Source organism: Asterias rubens, chromosome 16 (genome assembly GCF_902459465.1).
Source record: "Asterias rubens chromosome 16, eAstRub1.3, whole genome shotgun sequence".
Taxonomy (NCBI): domain Eukaryota; kingdom Metazoa; phylum Echinodermata; class Asteroidea; order Forcipulatida; family Asteriidae; genus Asterias; species Asterias rubens.
The window spans coordinates 8768323-8787258 of NC_047077.1; the positions used below are offsets into that span (position 1 = coordinate 8768323).

The 18936-nt window shown below is 39.8% G+C and overlaps 1 protein-coding gene across 1 annotated transcript in view; it reads left to right on the plus strand.

Moving 5' to 3' along the window:
* The window catches only part of LOC117301090 (rootletin-like), a 48894-nt gene that overhangs the window by 25430 nt on the left and 4528 nt on the right, over positions 1-18936 (plus strand). The window contains exons 10-21 of the mRNA XM_033784973.1: positions 2255-2404; positions 3103-3321; positions 4258-5106; positions 5255-5626; positions 6039-6206; positions 6880-7137; positions 7729-7908; positions 9133-9171; positions 9689-9772; positions 11338-11523; positions 14950-15032; positions 15962-18116. Coding sequence (XP_033640864.1) covers positions 2255-2404; positions 3103-3321; positions 4258-5106; positions 5255-5626; positions 6039-6206; positions 6880-7137; positions 7729-7908; positions 9133-9171; positions 9689-9772; positions 11338-11523; positions 14950-15032; positions 15962-18116 — 4743 coding nt within the window. The remainder of the gene's footprint in view (positions 1-2254; positions 2405-3102; positions 3322-4257; positions 5107-5254; positions 5627-6038; positions 6207-6879; positions 7138-7728; positions 7909-9132; positions 9172-9688; positions 9773-11337; positions 11524-14949; positions 15033-15961; positions 18117-18936) is intronic.

Here is an 18936-nt window from a genome sequence, read left to right on the forward strand (position 1 = left end):
TTAGAATTCTGCTTATCACACGTAGAGATTTGCCCAGTTGTACTTAGGGAGGTTTTTGCTCCCTTGGTGGCCAAATTAAATCTCAAATCCGTGTAATTCGACTATGACGTAAACTAAGTTCAGTTTCAATGCTAACATCCATGTGGAAATATCAAATTAGTGTTCGATAAATGGTGAGCTTAAAGGGTAGGTGAAAGGTTGGTGCGTGTCAACACAATAAGATTTAGGGTGGGACGGGTGGCGTGTAGTGCGCAAAGCACTCGCCCATCACCAGCGTGGCCGTGGTTCGATTCATGCACGGCTAATATGGATTGAACATGACGTCATTGACTACCTTCTTTGATGTAAAACAATGGAAACCGGGTTCTTCGCCCCGGTGTTCCTGGTTTGATTGGCAGCATATTTCACCATATCACCTTGTAAACCGTTACACGGTGCTATGTAAAAGGAGTAGGTCTCATAATTCAAACGTAGTCCCTCATACCTTGCAGGAAATACTTGAATGTTGAGGCGCCTTGAGCGTCACTGAGTCCCGAATATAGACCTTTCTTCTGTTGATAAACAAACTGCCTTGGTTGGCATGGTCGGCCGAACGTTAGTAAAACACTAAATCTTAAAAACAGATGTTTTAACCAAATTCAGCATTTTCTGCAAACTTTCAATTAAATAAAATACCTCTCTTAATTATTTATTTTGTTTTTAACAAAATCAACAAACTTGGTTACATTGTTACAAAAAATAGCGATCTTTTCTTAATTTGCACTTACGGCTTTCCATAGTTTTCCAATCTGGGTTGGCAAAAACTCGGGCTGTGACGTTGCAAAAGAAAGGTCTATGTGCGCTACGTTAGAACAGGTCAAAGGTCATGCTTCAAAGCTTCATTTTCTTTCCGGAAAGCGCAGCTAAATGGCACTTTTTTTTCTCTTCTAAACCATATGATTTGTTTTCAAGGAACTCCGTAATCTACTTGAACACAGATTTTCATGTCACAGCTAGTTATCTTGGAAATGAGTTTTTGATATCCAAGCAACGTGCTTGACGGACCTAGACATCAAGTAACAACCGGGATTGGTAAAATAATGACATGATGAGTCATCGTGAGACATAATCAACTGAAGAGATTGCATTTCTCTGCAATGAGACCAAGTAAAACATGTTGCTAAATATTAGTCGTCTTTTTGCACAGTTGTAACCCCATCCGGAGTAGCCTTATAGACATGTTCATTGTTGAAACAAACCGCGCTTTTTGACTTTGGCGGCCGAATGTTAAAACATTCAGCCGTGTGTCTACAGAATGATGAGTCTCTCCAAATTAAACATTAATCAAACTTTCAATTAGCAGTAATTAAACAGTATTTATATAGCAGAATATGAATAAACTTTCCTCAAAGCACTTTACAGCAAAATGAAAAGCAATAAAAAACCAACAACTTTGAGTATGTTTCCTCAAAATGATAACCTTTTTCACATTTCCTCAAAGATTGCAGCCAATGCAAGCGGTCTAAAGCTAAACAAAAAGCAACAGACGTACACGTAACTTTTCACCGTTACTGGGTGTGACTTTTCCCGCCGTATTTTGTCCTCAGCATAAACTTGCCAAGCTCCAATTTGCCCTGATATCCAATACAATCCTTACGTCACGGATATGCTTGAAGTCAATTTTAAGAACTACAAATTGCATCACTCTACATTTGAAGAATTTCATCTCTCCCGTCACCGTTACCAATTTGATATATTCTCTGATGTAATTCAGTTAAGTCGCTTCTGAAACCCCACTGTTGCAGACATTTATACTTTTAATAGCAGTCAGTTTCCCATCAGGTCGGTCTGATCTATTCTTGGACTCGGCTGGTAATTTTAGCAAATGCAGTCTACGTCAAATAATAGCTCGTATGAGATGTAAATCGCTTGACATTTTGGCTAACATGTTTATCTGATGTCTGTCGATAAAGTAAAGATATTTTAAGTGGGAACTATTACATAAAAGTCAACTAGCGGTTACAACCAGGTAATATTTCTCTTTTGAGTTAGTGTTGGCTCTGAAATGAGCCGGTTTGACTCGACGTTTCGAGCAGTACACTCTGCTCGTTATCAGGAGAAATATACATTTTGTTTTGTTTAACCTTGACAGCCACTGTTCGCTAAAAAAATATTTTTTGATTTTTTGTTTTTTCCCCAATCGTTATAATTTCCCCCCCGAAAAAAAAATAGTATTCTAGCTTTCTTTATGAATTGCCTCTTCGTTTCCTCACAGGAGAAAAAGTCAGGCTCCGCTCGCCCGGACACCGAGAAGGAGGAATTGAAGAAGATTCTGGGTAAACTTGAAACAGAAGTCGAAATTCTGGACGGAGAATGTTGGAAATATCGAGAACTTGCTGAAGACATGCAGTCAAAGATGAAAGTGGTGTGTGTTTTAAGTTACCGTGATGCGTGTTAAAGGCATGGACATCTTTGGTAGTATTGTCAAAACCAGTCTTCTCACTTGGTGTATCCAAACATATGCATAAAATAACAAACCCGTGAAAGTTTGGGCTCAATTGGTCATTGAAGTTGCGAGATAATAAGCAACCTTGTTCCACAAAATTGTTTGCTTTCAGATGCCTAACAAAGGCTTCAAGCCCGCAGTCTTTTATCAGAATCAAATATTAGTAAGACATTACCTCTTTCCCCAAAACTTGTTAGAGGGAGCCGTTTCTCACAATGTTTTATACTAACTACTATTGCTCGATACTTTAAAGTAAGTTGTTATGTTTAATAATTATTTGAAGTAAATACCGAAAGTGTTCAGTGTCTTTAATGAAATGCCAAAAAATGAATACAGAAATCAATGATTAGTTACAGTCGGAATCACAAAAACGCCAACAAATCTTCCAAAAAGAGATTTACATTGTGCCTGCAAGTCATGCCTTTATTTCTACCTGTGAGAATTATTCGTAAGACAAGGTTTTCTATCGAAAAACATGGCACCTTCCTAAATCTAGAATACAGGATACTTTACTTTAATTTCTTGAATTCTATCGAGGGATGGAATGTTCACGAAGCCTACCCAATGACGCATCTTCCTGTTCAATAACTACAAGTTTAACAATCTCTCATTTCAAGATGACGGCACAGAGCGAGGAGCTTAAGGCTTCCAGCGACATCCTGACTCAGGAACGGTCCCTTCTCCATGCTAAGGTAGCCAGCATCCATCAGGATCGCACAGAGCTGGACATTCGTCTGAAGAAAGAGAGAGAGGCTTGGGCGAGGGAGAAGAGCGAACTGATAGCGAGGCAAGATGAACAGCAACAGGAGAACGCCAGGAAGCTGAGCGACATACAGGTATTTACTGGGCCCAATTTCATAAAGCTGCTTCGGGTGGAAAATGTTGCTAAACAGCTTTCTGCTTCGCTGAAACTAGCAGGATACCAGTTACAAATTGTACTTGTGACATGGTAGTTTGGCTGATAACCTTAATCTGGTAATGGTTTTTTTGTTATGCTTATCTACTTTTTTGCTTAAAGGCAGTGGACACTAACTCAAAATAACTGTCAACATAAAACCTCACTTGGTAACGAGTAATGGGGAGAGGTTGATAGTTTAAAACACCGTGAGAAACGGCATCCTCTAAAGAGTGACGTAGTTTTCGAGAAAGAAGTAAGTTTCCAATAATGTGATTTCGAGACCTCAAGTTCAGAATTTGAGGTCTTGAAATCAAGCATCTGAAAGCACACAACTTCGTGTGACAAGGGTGTTTTTCTAGAAACTTCGACGACCAGTTGAGCTCAAAGTTTCACAGGTTTATTATTTTATGCATGTTTAGATACACCAAGTGAGAAGACTGGTCTTTGACAATTACCAATAGTGTCCAGTGTCTTTAAGCAGCTTTATGCAATTGGGCGCTAGCCTTAGATGTTACCCTCTTAAGGCAGGGTCATGGATTGGTTCTAGTCAGCATAATACGAATCTATAGGCACAATTATAAAGAAAGATACAATAAAAGTTGCATGTGAAAGCTTCAGTTATAATAATTTTTTTAGTGTCTACTTGCTGAGAAAACAGCAAAAAAGATGTTGATACATTAAAATATTAACCAACCCTTCCAAGTAAACAAGTTCGGTTGCACCACTGTCCAACAGACAGACACCCTAATAGTATATCTAACATGATAATGTGTGTAGGATTTGAGATCCTGCATTGAAAAAGGAAACTGTATATTGTTTATAGAAGAGTGACTTCCAAGAAGTGTGTAACGGTGAATTATCTTTCCCCCCTCAGCACGAATTTGGACAATTCCAGCTTGAGAAGCAAACCCTCCAACAGAGGACCGTTGAGTTAGAAACCTACATGAAGTCTCTCAAAACCAACGGGAAGGAAGGCGAGGAACGCCTCAAGGAGACCCAGTCTCACCTGGAAATCATCAAAGCCTCACACGAAGCAGAGATGGCCAAACTCCGGCTGGCCTTCGAGCACCAGATTGGTATAACATCCTCCGAAGGCCGGGTTGAGATGGAAGAGATGGATCTTGATCTGAGAAGCAAGTCAAGACAACTTGAGGAGATCTCTGCCAAAGTGGAACTCATGGAACAAGAACTTGAACAGAGTCGGGGTACCATTCATGCCCTGGACGCGCAGCTTCGCGCCCAGGAGGACTGCAGAAGCAAAGAGAAGGCTGAGCTTATAAAGAGCGCCCGCAACGGTGAGGATGAGCTTCGCAGTGAGAACACACGGTTAGGGAAAGAGATGCGAGACCTACAGGCGAAGCTCTCGAACCGGGAGAAGGACTGGAAAGCAGAGCGCAACGAGCTCCAGGAAGCCCTTGAGAAACTCAAGTCCAGTCTGAAAGCAAGAGATGCCTCGTGGGAGAGTGACCGATCGAAGCTTGTCTTGGAGGTCAAGTCTCTTCAGTCCAACTTGATGACCCGGGAAGACTCTTGGAAGGTCGAGAAGGGTCAGTCTAACAACATCATCAGTGAGCTGAGAGGGAAGGTACACGAGACTGAGATGAAGGCCAAGAAGAGAGAAGAGGAATTAATGTCTAGAGTGGAGGCTGCTACGGAGCTTGTAGAGACGCACAAAGTCAGTGAGGCGAAGTTTAAGGATGAGAGAAGACGTCTTATTAAACAGGTAAGTTCTCTTAGTTTTGGCTTAACCCTTACCACTGATGTGTGTATGATTGTTACTTTATCCAACCATCGTTTTTCTTGTTCATTTTTAAACATGCTATTGAACCAACTACATGTTTATTCCTAACAAATAAATGTATCTCTAACAGATTGAAGACAAAGTTAGCGACATCAAAAACGTCTCGAAAGAATCAGACCGTCTTCAGCGTCTCCTAGACAACCAATCACGCCGTGTTGACAATGCCCGTTTCGATGTCCAGATCCAATTCCAGAGGGATGAGAAGATTTGGAAGGCTGAGATCGCAGCTAGTCGCTTCAAGCTTGAGGCTGAGACTAAGTACTTTAAGGAGGAGCTGGCTAGGCTGCAGAGTAAGCTGGAGAGTGAGGTCAAAGGGAGGTCAGATATGGAGAGGGATCTTCAGGTTGCTGTGAAGGAGGAGCATGAACAGAAGGCGATTGCTGAGAGGGCTGTTGCTGAGAAGATGTTGGCGAGACAGGCGGCTGAAAAGGAGTCCCTCTCGGTACACAAAACATTTCAGTTGTTTAGTTATTTATAATAATAATAATAATAACAAGATCTTATACAGCGCAGCAATCTGCTAAAAAGTCGCCAAAGGCGCTTTACACAAACATTAAAATTGGTAAGAAGTTAAAAATGCTCAATGCATCCAATAAAACTTTACTCGCTGAAGAAGTAAACGTTGCAAAACAATGTTGCAAAACAAAGTACAGTAAAACATCAGAGTATTTTTCATGTGACAACACAACAAACATGACCAGGTAAATAAGTGTAACAAAAGCAGTGAAGTTGAAATACATAGGTATTTATTTCATCCCTTCAAGACCAATAGTGTCCAGTGCCTTTAAAGAAAGTGAAAATAATTTAAATGAAAACGTCCGTATGTAAGTTCCTAATCTTCATGTTTTCCACAGGCCAAGAGATCAAAGCAGTTGATGGAGGAGCTTCAACGAGACAGGCGGACTCTTAGCGGCCAGCTCACGGCCGAGAAGGAGCGATGTGAGGCACTCCAGAGGAGTTACGGTAACGAGAAGGCATCTTGGGACGTCAAAAGAAACGAATTGATGACCAAAGTTGGCAGGGTAAGACAGCATGAACCCAAGTTTCGTCACTCCTAAGATGGATTACACAAAGAGTTAAGACTAGTCATATCTCGAGTTAGGACGAGTAACTCGTCAAGCCTGGAGTTTTTAATGTTTCCTGTAGGACAAGTCCTATTGTTAGGACTAGCCCTATATGTGAAATCAACTCCCGGGGTGACATGTCTTTTTCTTCAGCTGCCCCACTCATCTTGAACTCTCTACCACTTAACCTTAGATATTGTCTTTGTACCTCTTTTCAAAACTTATCTTATTTCACAGATTTTCAAGGACCAAATAAGTTGTGTCTGCTTTCATTCGTCTGATTTTGGTTTTTCTGCGCCTGAAAAGGCGGATATATGCGCACTCCAAGAGGATAATGAAAGAAAAACACCCTTGTTGCACAGATTTGTGTGCTTTCATGTGACCGAAAAAAAGCTTCAGACCTCAGTTTGTTTGTTTTTGTGTGTGAGAAATTGCCTCTTTCTCAAAAATTACGTTACTTCAGAGGGAGCCGTTTCTCGCAATGTTTTATACTATCAACAGCTCTCCATTGCTAGTTACCAAACGTGAGTTTTTATGCTAAAAAATATTGTAATTAATTACCAATAGTGTCCAGTGCCTTTAAGTTGTTATTTTAAAGCCTTTATTTCATGATAATCGATTGTTTCAACAGCTCGAGCAGCAGACTAAACTCAAGAAAGTCAAACTAGAAGATCTCCAGGTTAGACTTCAAGCAGCGTGGGACATCGAGCGAGCCGATAACCGACGACTTGTAGCGGAGGCTAACCAAAACTCGTTAGAGACTCGTAGGCAGATGGATTCACGCGAGAGTAAATGGCAGAGGGAGTTTAGTGCTACTCAGGAGAAATTCACCAAGGAGAGGAAAGATTGGGAGGAAGATAAGAGGAAACTTTCAGATGCAATCAAAGAGGTTTGTAGATAAGTTCAATTTGAGCAAGTTTATTGGTTTGTTCTTTGGATGGGACATTAAAGGGTTTGGTACCTTTTTAGATCAATTGTCCCTACTCACTGTGAATAAAGATATGTTTAATATAACTTTTTTTTAGAAGTTTCAGCTTCATTGGTGATCAAGTTTTGAAAAAAGAAAAAATTGCTCTGTTATTAATTATTTTTACTTTTTTTTCCTCAAAAACTTGACGACTACAATGAAGCTGATACTTCTACAAATGAAAAGTAATTTATATTGCAAACATCTGCATTCACAGTTAGTAGGGACTCATGTCATGACCCAAAACTTGATCTCAAAGCTCTTCCAACATCATTACCCCTGGTCACTGGGCCTTAATTCATTCCTTAAACCATCTCAGCTCCCTGGGGAGTATACAGCCTGTGCAACAAATGCGCTACTAAGCTAAATCATTTTAGCCTTCGAGAAAGACTCTGCTAGGGTCTTGCTATTTTTTGCAAATTAAATCAATCACAAAAACCATCTCTGCCCTCACAGCTATTCAAAGAGAGTAATTTGCATGCTTTTAATTTCATTTGGCTTTTCTGAATCTAGCTGGAAGATCAAATGCAGAGCATGAAGGACATGCAGAAACGTAGCAGCCAGGTGGAGTGCCATTATCAACGAGATAAAGAACTGTGGAGGAGTGAGAGGACAGACTTGCAGAAACGGCTGCAAGGGAGTCTAACTTCCCGTAGATTGGAACATAATAGGATTGAGACCATGATTCAAGAGGTAATGTAACCTTTGACCTCTAACTGTTGCAGTTTTTATACTTTTGTTTTAACATTGACAGCCCCTGTACAACTTGTAACTATTGTGTATGTCTAAAGATTTAAAATAAATAAATAAATGAGATGAGATTGTTTTTGAAAAATTTAATGCTTTATATTTGTCTCTTCTTTTGACATGCCATATCCCGAGTTTTTACCAACAGAGAATGGAAAACTATTAGCCTTTTTGGGAGAATTATGGCGAACTCTATAGGAGTACACCGTTTGGTTTTGGTGTACAGACAGATTAACCTAAACTGCAGTGCAATTATTATGCCCATCATGTCTCAAAAGGGTTTATGGAGTGCCAAATACAAAGCCAAAACAGATAGCTCTTGTCTGTAACGATGTCACACAAAATAATCAAGCAGTGTTGAGATTATTGGAAACTAAACAACCAACCATTTGAGGTATTTTATTCATTTGAATGTTTGCAGAAAATGTTGAATTTGGTTAAAACATGTGTTAAACGGTTGAGGGGTTTACTAACGTTCGGCATCAATGCCAACAAGCTCGGTTTGTTTACCGACAATTAAATGGAAAGGTCTAAAGCAGAAATGGACACTTTTCGTGGTGGGTAAAGGTTAGGTTTCCGGTAGCACCATGTGCAAATCTCTGCTTAGCTGTGTTGGTTCTGAAAACAACCGGTGGTTAACAACTCAACTTTCACTCAGTATATGCTCTGATTGTCTTTAGGATAAGTTGTTACTGTTCAGATGTGTATTATATTAAGCTTCTCTTCTGTTTTAAACACAAACAAACAAAGCTTTATTATTAGACCGATCGTATACACTGTCCTTGCAGTTCTTTAAAGTTTTCAAGCATTTTGGTTTTGTTAACAATGGTTTTTGTTTTATAAGAGATGTTAAATTTGCATCGGGGATAAAGAATATTAAATTTGTTTTTTTTTTACCCATAAACCGATGTGTGTTAGCACTGTATACTCAGTACTTTCCCGAGTCCTGTGAAAAAAAAACTCAGGCATTTTGTTTTTTTTGTTATAACGCAATGAAAACACCGATACATGTTCTTTCTGTGAGATTTACATCATTGATTGGATTTTGAAAAAAACGGAGATACTTTTTAAAACTCAATTTTTGTTTTTAAATTTATTTACGTACACTCTTTCGCTTTGATAAAAAAATCTATAATGCACTGATTTTCATTGTGTTTATTTTTGTTTTAGCTGCAAAAGTTGAAAATGATGGACACTACTCCACACCAGGTAAGTATGTTTGAGGTATTTAATGTAAACACAATGTTTTTGAATTTTCACATGACACTGGTATAAGAAAAATACAGCTTTTAATGTAATTTATTTAAAAGGCTCTGGACACTATTGGTAATTGTCAACGACTACTCTTCTCACTTGGTGTATCTCCACATGTGCATAAAATAACAAACCTGTGAAAACTTGAGCTTAATTAGTCGTCGAAGTTGCGAGATAATAATGAAAGAAAAAACACCTTGTCACACAAAGTTGTGTGCTTTCAGATGTTTGATTTTGAGACCTCAAATTCTAAATCTGAGGTCTCGAAATGGAATTCGCAGAAAATTACTTCCTTCTCGAAAACTACATCACTTCAGAGGGGGCTGTTTCTCACAACATTTTATACTATCAACAGCTCCCCATTACTCGTTACCAAGTAAGGTTTTATGCTAACAATCATTTTGAGTAATTACCAATAGTGTCCACTGACTTTTTAACTGATAACTATTATTTGTAATTGGTTTGATTGCAGAATTCCGAAAATAACAAACCGGTGACGAGTAAAAGTCATTCTTCATCATTTGAGGCACCTACCAAGGGGTTTCAAGAACTAACGGTAGGTGTAAGTTTCAGTTGCAACAAGTGCTTTTAAGCACTCATTGCCTTTGATTGAGTTTGTTTCCAAACGTTTGTGACGAAATTAATTGAAATAAATATAGTTGGAAAGGTGAACCAAGAGGTTCTTTTTGAAAATCCAAAAATAATGTAGATGTTTATTTACATATAGTTTTAGTTGGTTACGGGTTACTGTGCTACGAGCTTTTATTGCCTTGAAACGAAACAAGCATTATTTTTGGATTTGGAACACGACCCTCTTAATTCATGTTTAATAATTCATGAGTGGAAAGATGTTAAAAGTGTCATCAGAAGTTACCGATTGTTTTTTTTTTATTTGATTTCAAACCCTCAAGCGAGGAACCTATTTTGGTTGCAACACCGCTGTGATACGTTGTCAGCACAAGCTTCTAAGCTTTTTCTTGTATATAAAGATGATTTGTTTTGCATGTTTGATATTTTGATTATTTAAAGTATTGGTGACAAGTCCAGGTATTGCCCGAGTTAATTGAAGCTGATTAATTTGCTTATTACATAAACTTAGTTTTATAATTTGGTGTCATCTTCACTTGACAATGACATACCGATGTTGAACACGAATGAATCTGGCCCCCTCCAAACCAAATCACTGGCTCTGTGATTGGCACCCCCTCAAGGCGTATGGAATGGTCCAGTAAAGGATATCAAGTCATATGTTGTGTCAGCAAGTGCTAACATTGGCCATAATATGGTTCACTTTGCGTTTGAGGGAAAAAAAACCAATAAAACCGATCAACAACAAACAATAAGAACTGACTCCGCGGTAGTGCAGTTAATTACGATCCTATAAGTTAAAGTAGTAGTCCCAGCCTATTTCTTTATCATCCTCTCAGGTAATAGTTAATAAGCAGGACAGTTCTTTTCGGAACTGAGAAGTCTCCCGAACACCCGAAAAATCCACTCCGCGGTAGTTGAATTAATGCAAAAAATAGTTAATGGCCTGACGTTTCGACCCTAGCAGAGTCTTTCTCGAAGGCTGAAAAAACAAAAAAACTAAAACAGTTCTCTTAGAACAATCTCTACCTGTACTGGCAAGTAGATACACACATGGTGTTACCGCAACTCAAATAACAAACAAACAAACAAACAAACAAACAAACAAACAAACAAACAAACAAACAAACAAACAAACAAACAAACAAACAAACAAACAAACAAACAAACAAACAAACAAACAAACAAACAAACAAACAAACAAACAAACAAACAAACAAACAAACAAACAAACAAACAAACAAACAAACAAACAAACAAACAAACAAACAAACAAACAAACAAACAAACAACAAACAAACAAACAAACAAACAAACAAACAAACAAACAAACAAACAAACAAACAAACAAACAAACAAACAAACAAACAAACAAACAAACAAACAAACAAACAAACAAACAAACAAACAAACAAACAAACAAACAACCAAACAAACAAACAAACAAACAAAAACAAAAATGGGGGAACATAGCTCTAAGCAAATTTAAGTACATTTTAGTGCATAGTCCATAATTTAATTCATGCTTTACAGATAATCGAAACCAAACAGACCAGCGAGAAATCAGCGCCACCAAGAAAAGAGAAGGGTGACCTCGTGCGGCGGATGCAGGAAAAGGTGCCGGAGCATGATGGGAACGATGGCATTGCCCATGAGCAAGAAGTGCCTGACGTCATCAAAGCATCAGATAGCATGACGGTTAAGAACGCATTTGAGGAGGTTCTTGCATTTTGATTTTCTTTCTAAAATTTAAAGGCACTTGAGACTTTTGGTAATTGTCAAAGACCAGTCGTCTTACTTGGTGTATCCCAACATATGCATAAAAAAACAAATTTTGGAAATTTGGACTCAATTGATCATCGAAGTTGCAGGAGAATGGAGAAAAAACCCACCCTTGTTGCACAAATTTGTGTGCTTTAAGATGTCTAAAAAGGCTTTAGGCCTGAAGGCTTTTAATATTTGAGTGAGAAATTACCTCTTTCTCAAAACTGCGTTACTTCAGAGGCAGCAGTTTCTCAAAATGTGTAATACTATCAACAGCTCTCTATTTGTCATACCAAGTAAGGTTTTATGCTAACAGTTATTTTGAATAACTACCAATGGTGTCCTGTGCCTTTAATGAAGATACTGTTCTTTCTTCCGAGACTTAATGAACTAAAATATGCTCTCAGACATTTACTGAAAATTCGTCAGTAAGGTAGCAAAAAAATAATCCTATGGCTTATTTTAGAGAAAGTACACAAAGTTTTCATTTGTATAAAAAACGATATCTTGGAAAACGGATTATTTTGTGCTTACAACTTCTAAACATTTTGGTTTCAACTTTCAATTGGGTGGCGATGTATTTTTGTTTGCCTTCAACACTGTTGCACCGTGTGGATAGGGCTTTCAGCCCCTTACTTACAAGTGGAATCTTCCCAGGAATAATTCTCTGGGATTTTCCCCCCTCCATCTAGAACTGAAAATTCATTCTCTGTCTTCTCTCCATTGGGTTCTTGGCTAATACAGTGATTAAGTTCACTTGTCTGAGAGTCCTTGGCTACACAAACTAGAACAAAATGAATTGAGACCGTTGCTACTTTTCATGCAACAACATACGTACCTGGTTACTTCAACAAATCTTGCAAAACTTTTACTTAGTTTTTGTCAATCTTGGCATTCCTTCTTCAGAAGCATATTTAACTGTGGTGTTCATTAAGTTTATTTTATGGTTTGATATTTATTGCTTTGACACATTTTACTATTATTCGATTCTATCCACATTTCCTTCCTTATACTTTGCTGTTGTTTTCTCTGAAATAATTGATTGATTGATCGTGTGTTTGCTAAAACTATTTGGGCTTTTTCAGAGCCCCACCCCCTCCGCAATGTAAAGAAACCCAATTCATTTAAGATTAAGTCAAGTTAAAAGCAACACATGACAGTATAAATGCTATCATTGTCCTCTTTGCTTATTCTCAATACACAAGATTAATCCATCTTCATCCCAATTGAGTTCCGAATATTGATGATGTTTGGGTTAAAATGAATCCAGCGGCCACCTTTGTTTCGCTCTACCATTTATGTGTACATCATGAATTCGAAACCTTTGGGACGCCAGGTTGCGGCAGACTTACCAGAACCCAATTTCATTGAGGCGCTTAAGCAGAAAATAGTACTTAACCATTCTGCTTAGCTGAAATGAGCAGGATACCAGTCATAAGTTGTACCTGTGAAATGGTATTTTAGCTGGTAAGCATTATTTTGTTGTGCTTAACTGTTGTGCTTTAGCAGTTCTATGTAATTGGGCCCTGGTCATAATTTCATAGAGGTGCTTCAGCACAGAGCAATTTATGCTTACCAGAATGTATGCTTACCAGAATGGGATGACCAGCCAAAAATTCCATGTGACATGTATAGCATTTGTAAGTGATATCCTGCTTATTTTTGCTTAGCAGGTTAACACTTTTTTTGTGTTTAAGCAGCTGTAAGAAACTTGCGTATTACGTCACAAGCTCAAACATGGCTTTCACTGAGGTCAATGAAGACTTATCATTGGCTGAGAGTTGTGCGCGGCATGTTTCCATTGGTTGACCTCGGCGATGACACCATAAGAGGTCTTTATCCATTGTTCTTGGAATTGTTTACATGCGAGGAACTTTTAAACAATGAAAAGTAACCTGATAAGTCTGCTACCACCTAGCAGCGTTCCAATGTCTTCCAGTGGCCGCTTCAATACGTCCTATCCAGTCCAAACCCTCTCCAGTCTTGCCATCTCACTCCACAGGCTCATTCTATTAGGTCTGAGCCCAGACTAGTCTGATAGAGCTTATAGATTCATTAGTGGTAGTCAGTACCGAACATAACAACTATCGTTGCTCTCGTGTATACCTTGCTGTTGTAGTCTAGAGCCAAGACATTCATGTTAGATCATTGCTTACCTTGCGATAAGTGTTGTGGTGATTTTGCTTTGTTTGAATATCTCTGAAGGTGATTTGTGTTGGTGGTTGGTGAAGGGATACTTAACAAATTGTCAGTGGCTTTATGAAATTGCTAACGGTTTGAAGGGTTTTGGGGCATGGTTGTAATGGCAGATATGCATCTTGATTGCCGCTAAAACAAACGGAACTGTGAGCGATCAGATACATCATTTGTGTACATCTTCCTCAATCATGATTTTAACAAACAGCGAAAGTATCGGCTTTGTATGTTTGGCTGCCACACGAAAAAGCTGTTTACTCGATCTAGTTTCGCATTTATGAATGAATACATATAGTTTCTCAAAATACCACATTATTTTGGTAATCTCAGTTTAGCCTATAGATTTAGGGTAAAACAATAACGAAATTCACAAACGAAACATCTATAATTCCCAGAATGAAGTCACGAAAATGAAATGCCAAATGATTTTTTCTAGATGCACTAAATCTGCTTGCTGGGTTGCTTGAATCTTGCTTTGTTTTATTGCACGTTGAATGATTTTTTTTTTGAGAATATAACATCGTTTGAAAGATATGGATGAAATTTCCCCCTTTGTGTTCGCATGTCTTGTCCTTCGTGGAGCCCGGTTCATCTTCATGCGAATGAGATATGAACTTTGACGTCACATGGGTGTTTGGTGTTTTCGCAGCGAAAGTTTCGCAGCGGTTGATCACAAGTCAACTGTCGACAATTATTAGTTACGGAATTGTGGTATTCAAATTCGTATCACAATCGCATTCGCACAAAGTATGAACAGGGCTTTACGTTTAGACTAAAAGTAATTTTGCGATGTGCGTGTTCGCTATTTATAATTTTACCGGTAACCGCATGGTATTTGACACCCTCCCCCAAAGAAAAACCTAGCAAAACTAAAAACTTTCAAAAGATTGTGGTGACGTAAACATGATTTATAAACCCCTTGGTTTTAAAAGCTCCCATAATACTAAATTGTTTGTTATGTGTTCGGTGATAAAGTGCATTAGTGGGCAGATGGCGTAGATCCTAACTGCGCATGTACTAACTCATCCATGTTTTTTCTTCCATCTTCCTTCCCGCCTTCGCTCTCTCATCTGCGCACGCGCACTAAAGGTGGCCACATCGGAAAAAGATTACAGGTAGGATAACTTGTTGCAAATCTTTGCATTTGATGTATTTTCTTGTGGGGATGTGGTTTTGAATTTGTAGGCACTGAGACGGATTGCCCTCGTACAGGACGACCTGGCATGCTTTCAGGTTCGACTTGAGATGGAGGCGACGCGACCCAAGAGGTAAACATCGTAGTAACCGAGAATCGACGTACTAAGCGATCTCTAGATGTACCGTAGTAACCGAGAATCAACGTACAAAGCGATACCTTGATTTGTCGTAGTAACCGAGTGAGACGTATTAACGATCACTTGATTTAGCGAAATAACAGAGAATCGCAGAGAGAGCTGTTTGTTTCATGAAGTGCAGTTTATTTTGGTGTGTTAGTGACTTTAGCAGCCTTTTTGATGTAGAAGATTCGTTATGCTGTTATTTTTGTACAAAACACAAAATCAATTTGTAACAGGTTTAGTAATAATTGTCATGCATATTTAACAATACAAAAATCACATTTTATTCAGTGTTTAGTGTTAAAACGGTGTCTCTAATTATGAATACTGTACAGTAAAATGACAAGAACTGCACAATCAGTCGAGGCTCTAAAATAGGAGGCTCTTAGAAAAGAACTTTAAAGGGAAGGTACACGTTTGGTAATTACTCAAAACAAATATTAACTTAAAAACTGACGTTGTAACGAGCATTGGAGAGCTGTTGATAGTATAAAACATTGTGGGAAACGACTACCTCTGAAGTAATGTAGTTTTTGAAAAAGAGGTAATTTCTCACTAAAATAATAAAAGACTTCTAGCTAGAAGTATTTTATGCCTATTTGAAGGCACACAAATTCATCCAACAATAGTGTGTTTCTTTCATTTTTTTCTCGCAACTTCGATGACCGATGCTCAAATTTTCACCGGCTTGTTTTTTTATGCACATGATGGGATACACCAAGTGAGAAGACTGGTCTTTGACAATAACCAAACGTGTACCTCCCCTTTAAGCATTTACGCAAATCTGCTACCAATTCAACTCAATTTTAGTTCATTTAATCTTCACCTACTTGACACCACTCCCGTATGCCTTATTCATTTAATGTTGACAATCTCCACAGATCCAAGTCTCACTCTGACGTTGCTCGAGCAGTCTCCGTTGTCCGTCAGTCTAAACCCGTGTGCCAGAGAGCAATGCAGTACGAGAGCAGCACGCCCTCATCGACGGAAACAACCTCTATCCAGGTGATTACAACAGAGCGCCAACCCCTGGACGGCAACGGCAAACCATTGAGGGAAGGACGTTCGTACACACGCAGTGCGGAGATACTAACCTCCTCGTCCCCAAAACCACGCAGGAAGCGATCCCCGGAGAAACAGGTCAGGGCCCAGACCCCAGAACCGACCTCCTCAACACGTGTGCAGGTATTACCTAGAATGTGCTCCACTCCAACACCATCCGAGACAACCTCGCGTACAGTGTCCTCCTCAGTCAAAGACTCAGATAGTGAATACGGAAGCAGTTGCAATAGTAACACCAACTCGGCCTCCTCCTCCCCCTCGCTCACAGAGAAAAACACAGGGCCGGGGAAAGTCACAACCAAGCCCGTTCTGACGAGATTCGGTCGGTTCGACGCACAGGGGATGCTCCGTGAAACGGATCGGAAGTCCTCACCCCAGTCTTCGGACTCGGAGCTGAAGATCGAGACAGATATTGAGAAGAGAATGGCCGAGATGGAGAGGAGCAGAGTAAGATCTACAAAGAAAATGTTCGAGCAGAATTTGGCTCGTGGAGCTGGAACTCTACCCAGCCGATCCTTGTCTCCAAGACGCGAACATGATGATACTTCTGATCATGAATGCGACGTCGAACAACGGCACACCGACAGTGAATTGTACACACGTGTTAAATCACCAACTTCTGAGAAAGACATTTCTATTCTATCCTCCCGTGAAAAAGACAGTGCGCCCTCTACTGTTGTAGTTTTAAAAGGCGTTGGAGCCAGCGCTCCTTGTGGCCTTGACTCACAAAGTGCTAAAAACACTTCTACCTCTAAACCAAGTGGGCATGCACATAGCACCCAGCAGCTAACCCAAAGTGCTTCCAATTCCAATGGCAATTCAAGGTCACATCCGACCGTGAAATCGGCCGTTTCTTCCCCGGCCGTACAAGCTTCAAGTCCCCGTGGATCGCCAAAGCTTCACCGCTCCAACTATCCATGTGCTCCTCCTGGCTTCCTTTTGCCAAAGAAAATTAACGAAGTCCAATCATCGAAGCGGACCGAGGGCACCCCCCTAGTGGGTGAAACTCCTTCTCCCCCGCCCACTTGGAGGCACTCCTCGGCACCATCGAAGAACTTCAACATCCCCCTGCCACCTTATCAGACAACCACTTCACAAAAAGGTGAACCCATGTCCGTTATCCCTGGTCAATTACCACGGACTAAAAGCCAAATGCAGGCGAAATCCAGAACCTCCTCCGAGGTTCCACTGCACTATATCGCCTCAACCGGTGACGTAGAGTCTCCGGGGTCACGACGCAAGCGCATCTCTCCCCGGTCTGCCCGTGCCAACTTCTTTGCAGACCTTCCTCCAAGTCTAATGCTTTTGCAGCAGCAGCAGATGAACAAACCGAGTAGTACAGAAAGAAGCCGCGAACCAAACAACAACAATAATAATCCACACCGCCCGTCGCAACTCAACGTGACGTCAGAGACTAACAAGAATGAGACGCTTGGTGGCGCTTCAACGAGTCAGTCCAGTCCCAGGGACCATTCACCATCTGGAAGGAGCTCCATTTGGACTGCAGCCCCGACAGTGTCTCACCAACAGCACCACTCAAAGATCAAAACTGAAGAACACAGTAGCACCAAAATTGAAACCCAAGTCCTGAGCTCAAAACGCCCTTCGGCTGCCGTCTCTCCAACTCGTAGAGTCCCTACCCAGTCTGGTTCCCCGAAGCTCAGCAAATCCAAGGCGCCTAAACACCACAAAAAACGTGCAAAATCAAGTGATAGAGCACAGACTGCTACCCCGCGATGTGTGACCTTTGCTTCTCCGACAAGCCCCTCCGGACCACTGATCCCCTTGAAACCAAACACTACCCGTGTTACAGTGGTATCGTCCAAGAAGACTGTGAATACTGTGGAGACGTGCCGTGTATTGAACTCTTCCTCTTCTGAGAAAGGGGTGTCCGATTCTGAAAAATCGAAGGGATCCACTGCTTCATCAGAGGTGCCGCTCAAGCCTGCACCAACAGTCACCTTTGACGAAATGGTAGGTCTCACGAAATATTAATCAGAATCATTTTTAAATCATTATTTCAAGTTCCAAAGCTTTTCTCATCAAAGGGGTTCATTTCTCATGACATAGACTCTTAACATTGAGACTGTTTTCTAAAAAGGGGTTTTATTCTACTGCAAAAATAATTGTATAATGGTATTTTATATTGTATAAGTGATATCATGTGGCCTTCCTTCTGGTCCTGCTCAAGTAACAGTTTAAACAGCTACTACTGTTCTCAAGCCGGAACATAACGTTTACTCTCTCGATTTGCTCGGCTCATCAGACATTAAACATTAACGCAAACCATAATGTGCTTGATTTGCATGACAAAACATGTTAAGTTGTGTTTAGAGAGATTTTTCTAACACATTGTTCCAAGATTTAAATTAATGTGCATGACCCGGTCTGCACAAAATTGTAACTAGCATTTTGGCCATCAGGAGAGGATGCGAAGATATTTGCATCTTAAGATGGTCCATACAACAAAATCACGACACATACAAATAATGTTCGTTGCTGCCTGATGCACGTGAATTTATATCAGGATCCTAAACAACAATTCGCTTATAGTTAAAAATGTTAATGAAAATATCTTACAGCATTCTTGTGTCTATTTAACCTATGCAATATTGTGCGTTTTTCAATTGTAAATGGATCTCATACCATTGACGTATCTCATATCGTGCGTACATTTCACGTTGCTTTTATGAAAATACAAGACTTTTGAAGTTATCATTATTTTCGAATTCTGAAGTTGGCACTTCTTGACGTTCAAAATTACTACTCGTTTACTCCAGCAATCCATATAGAA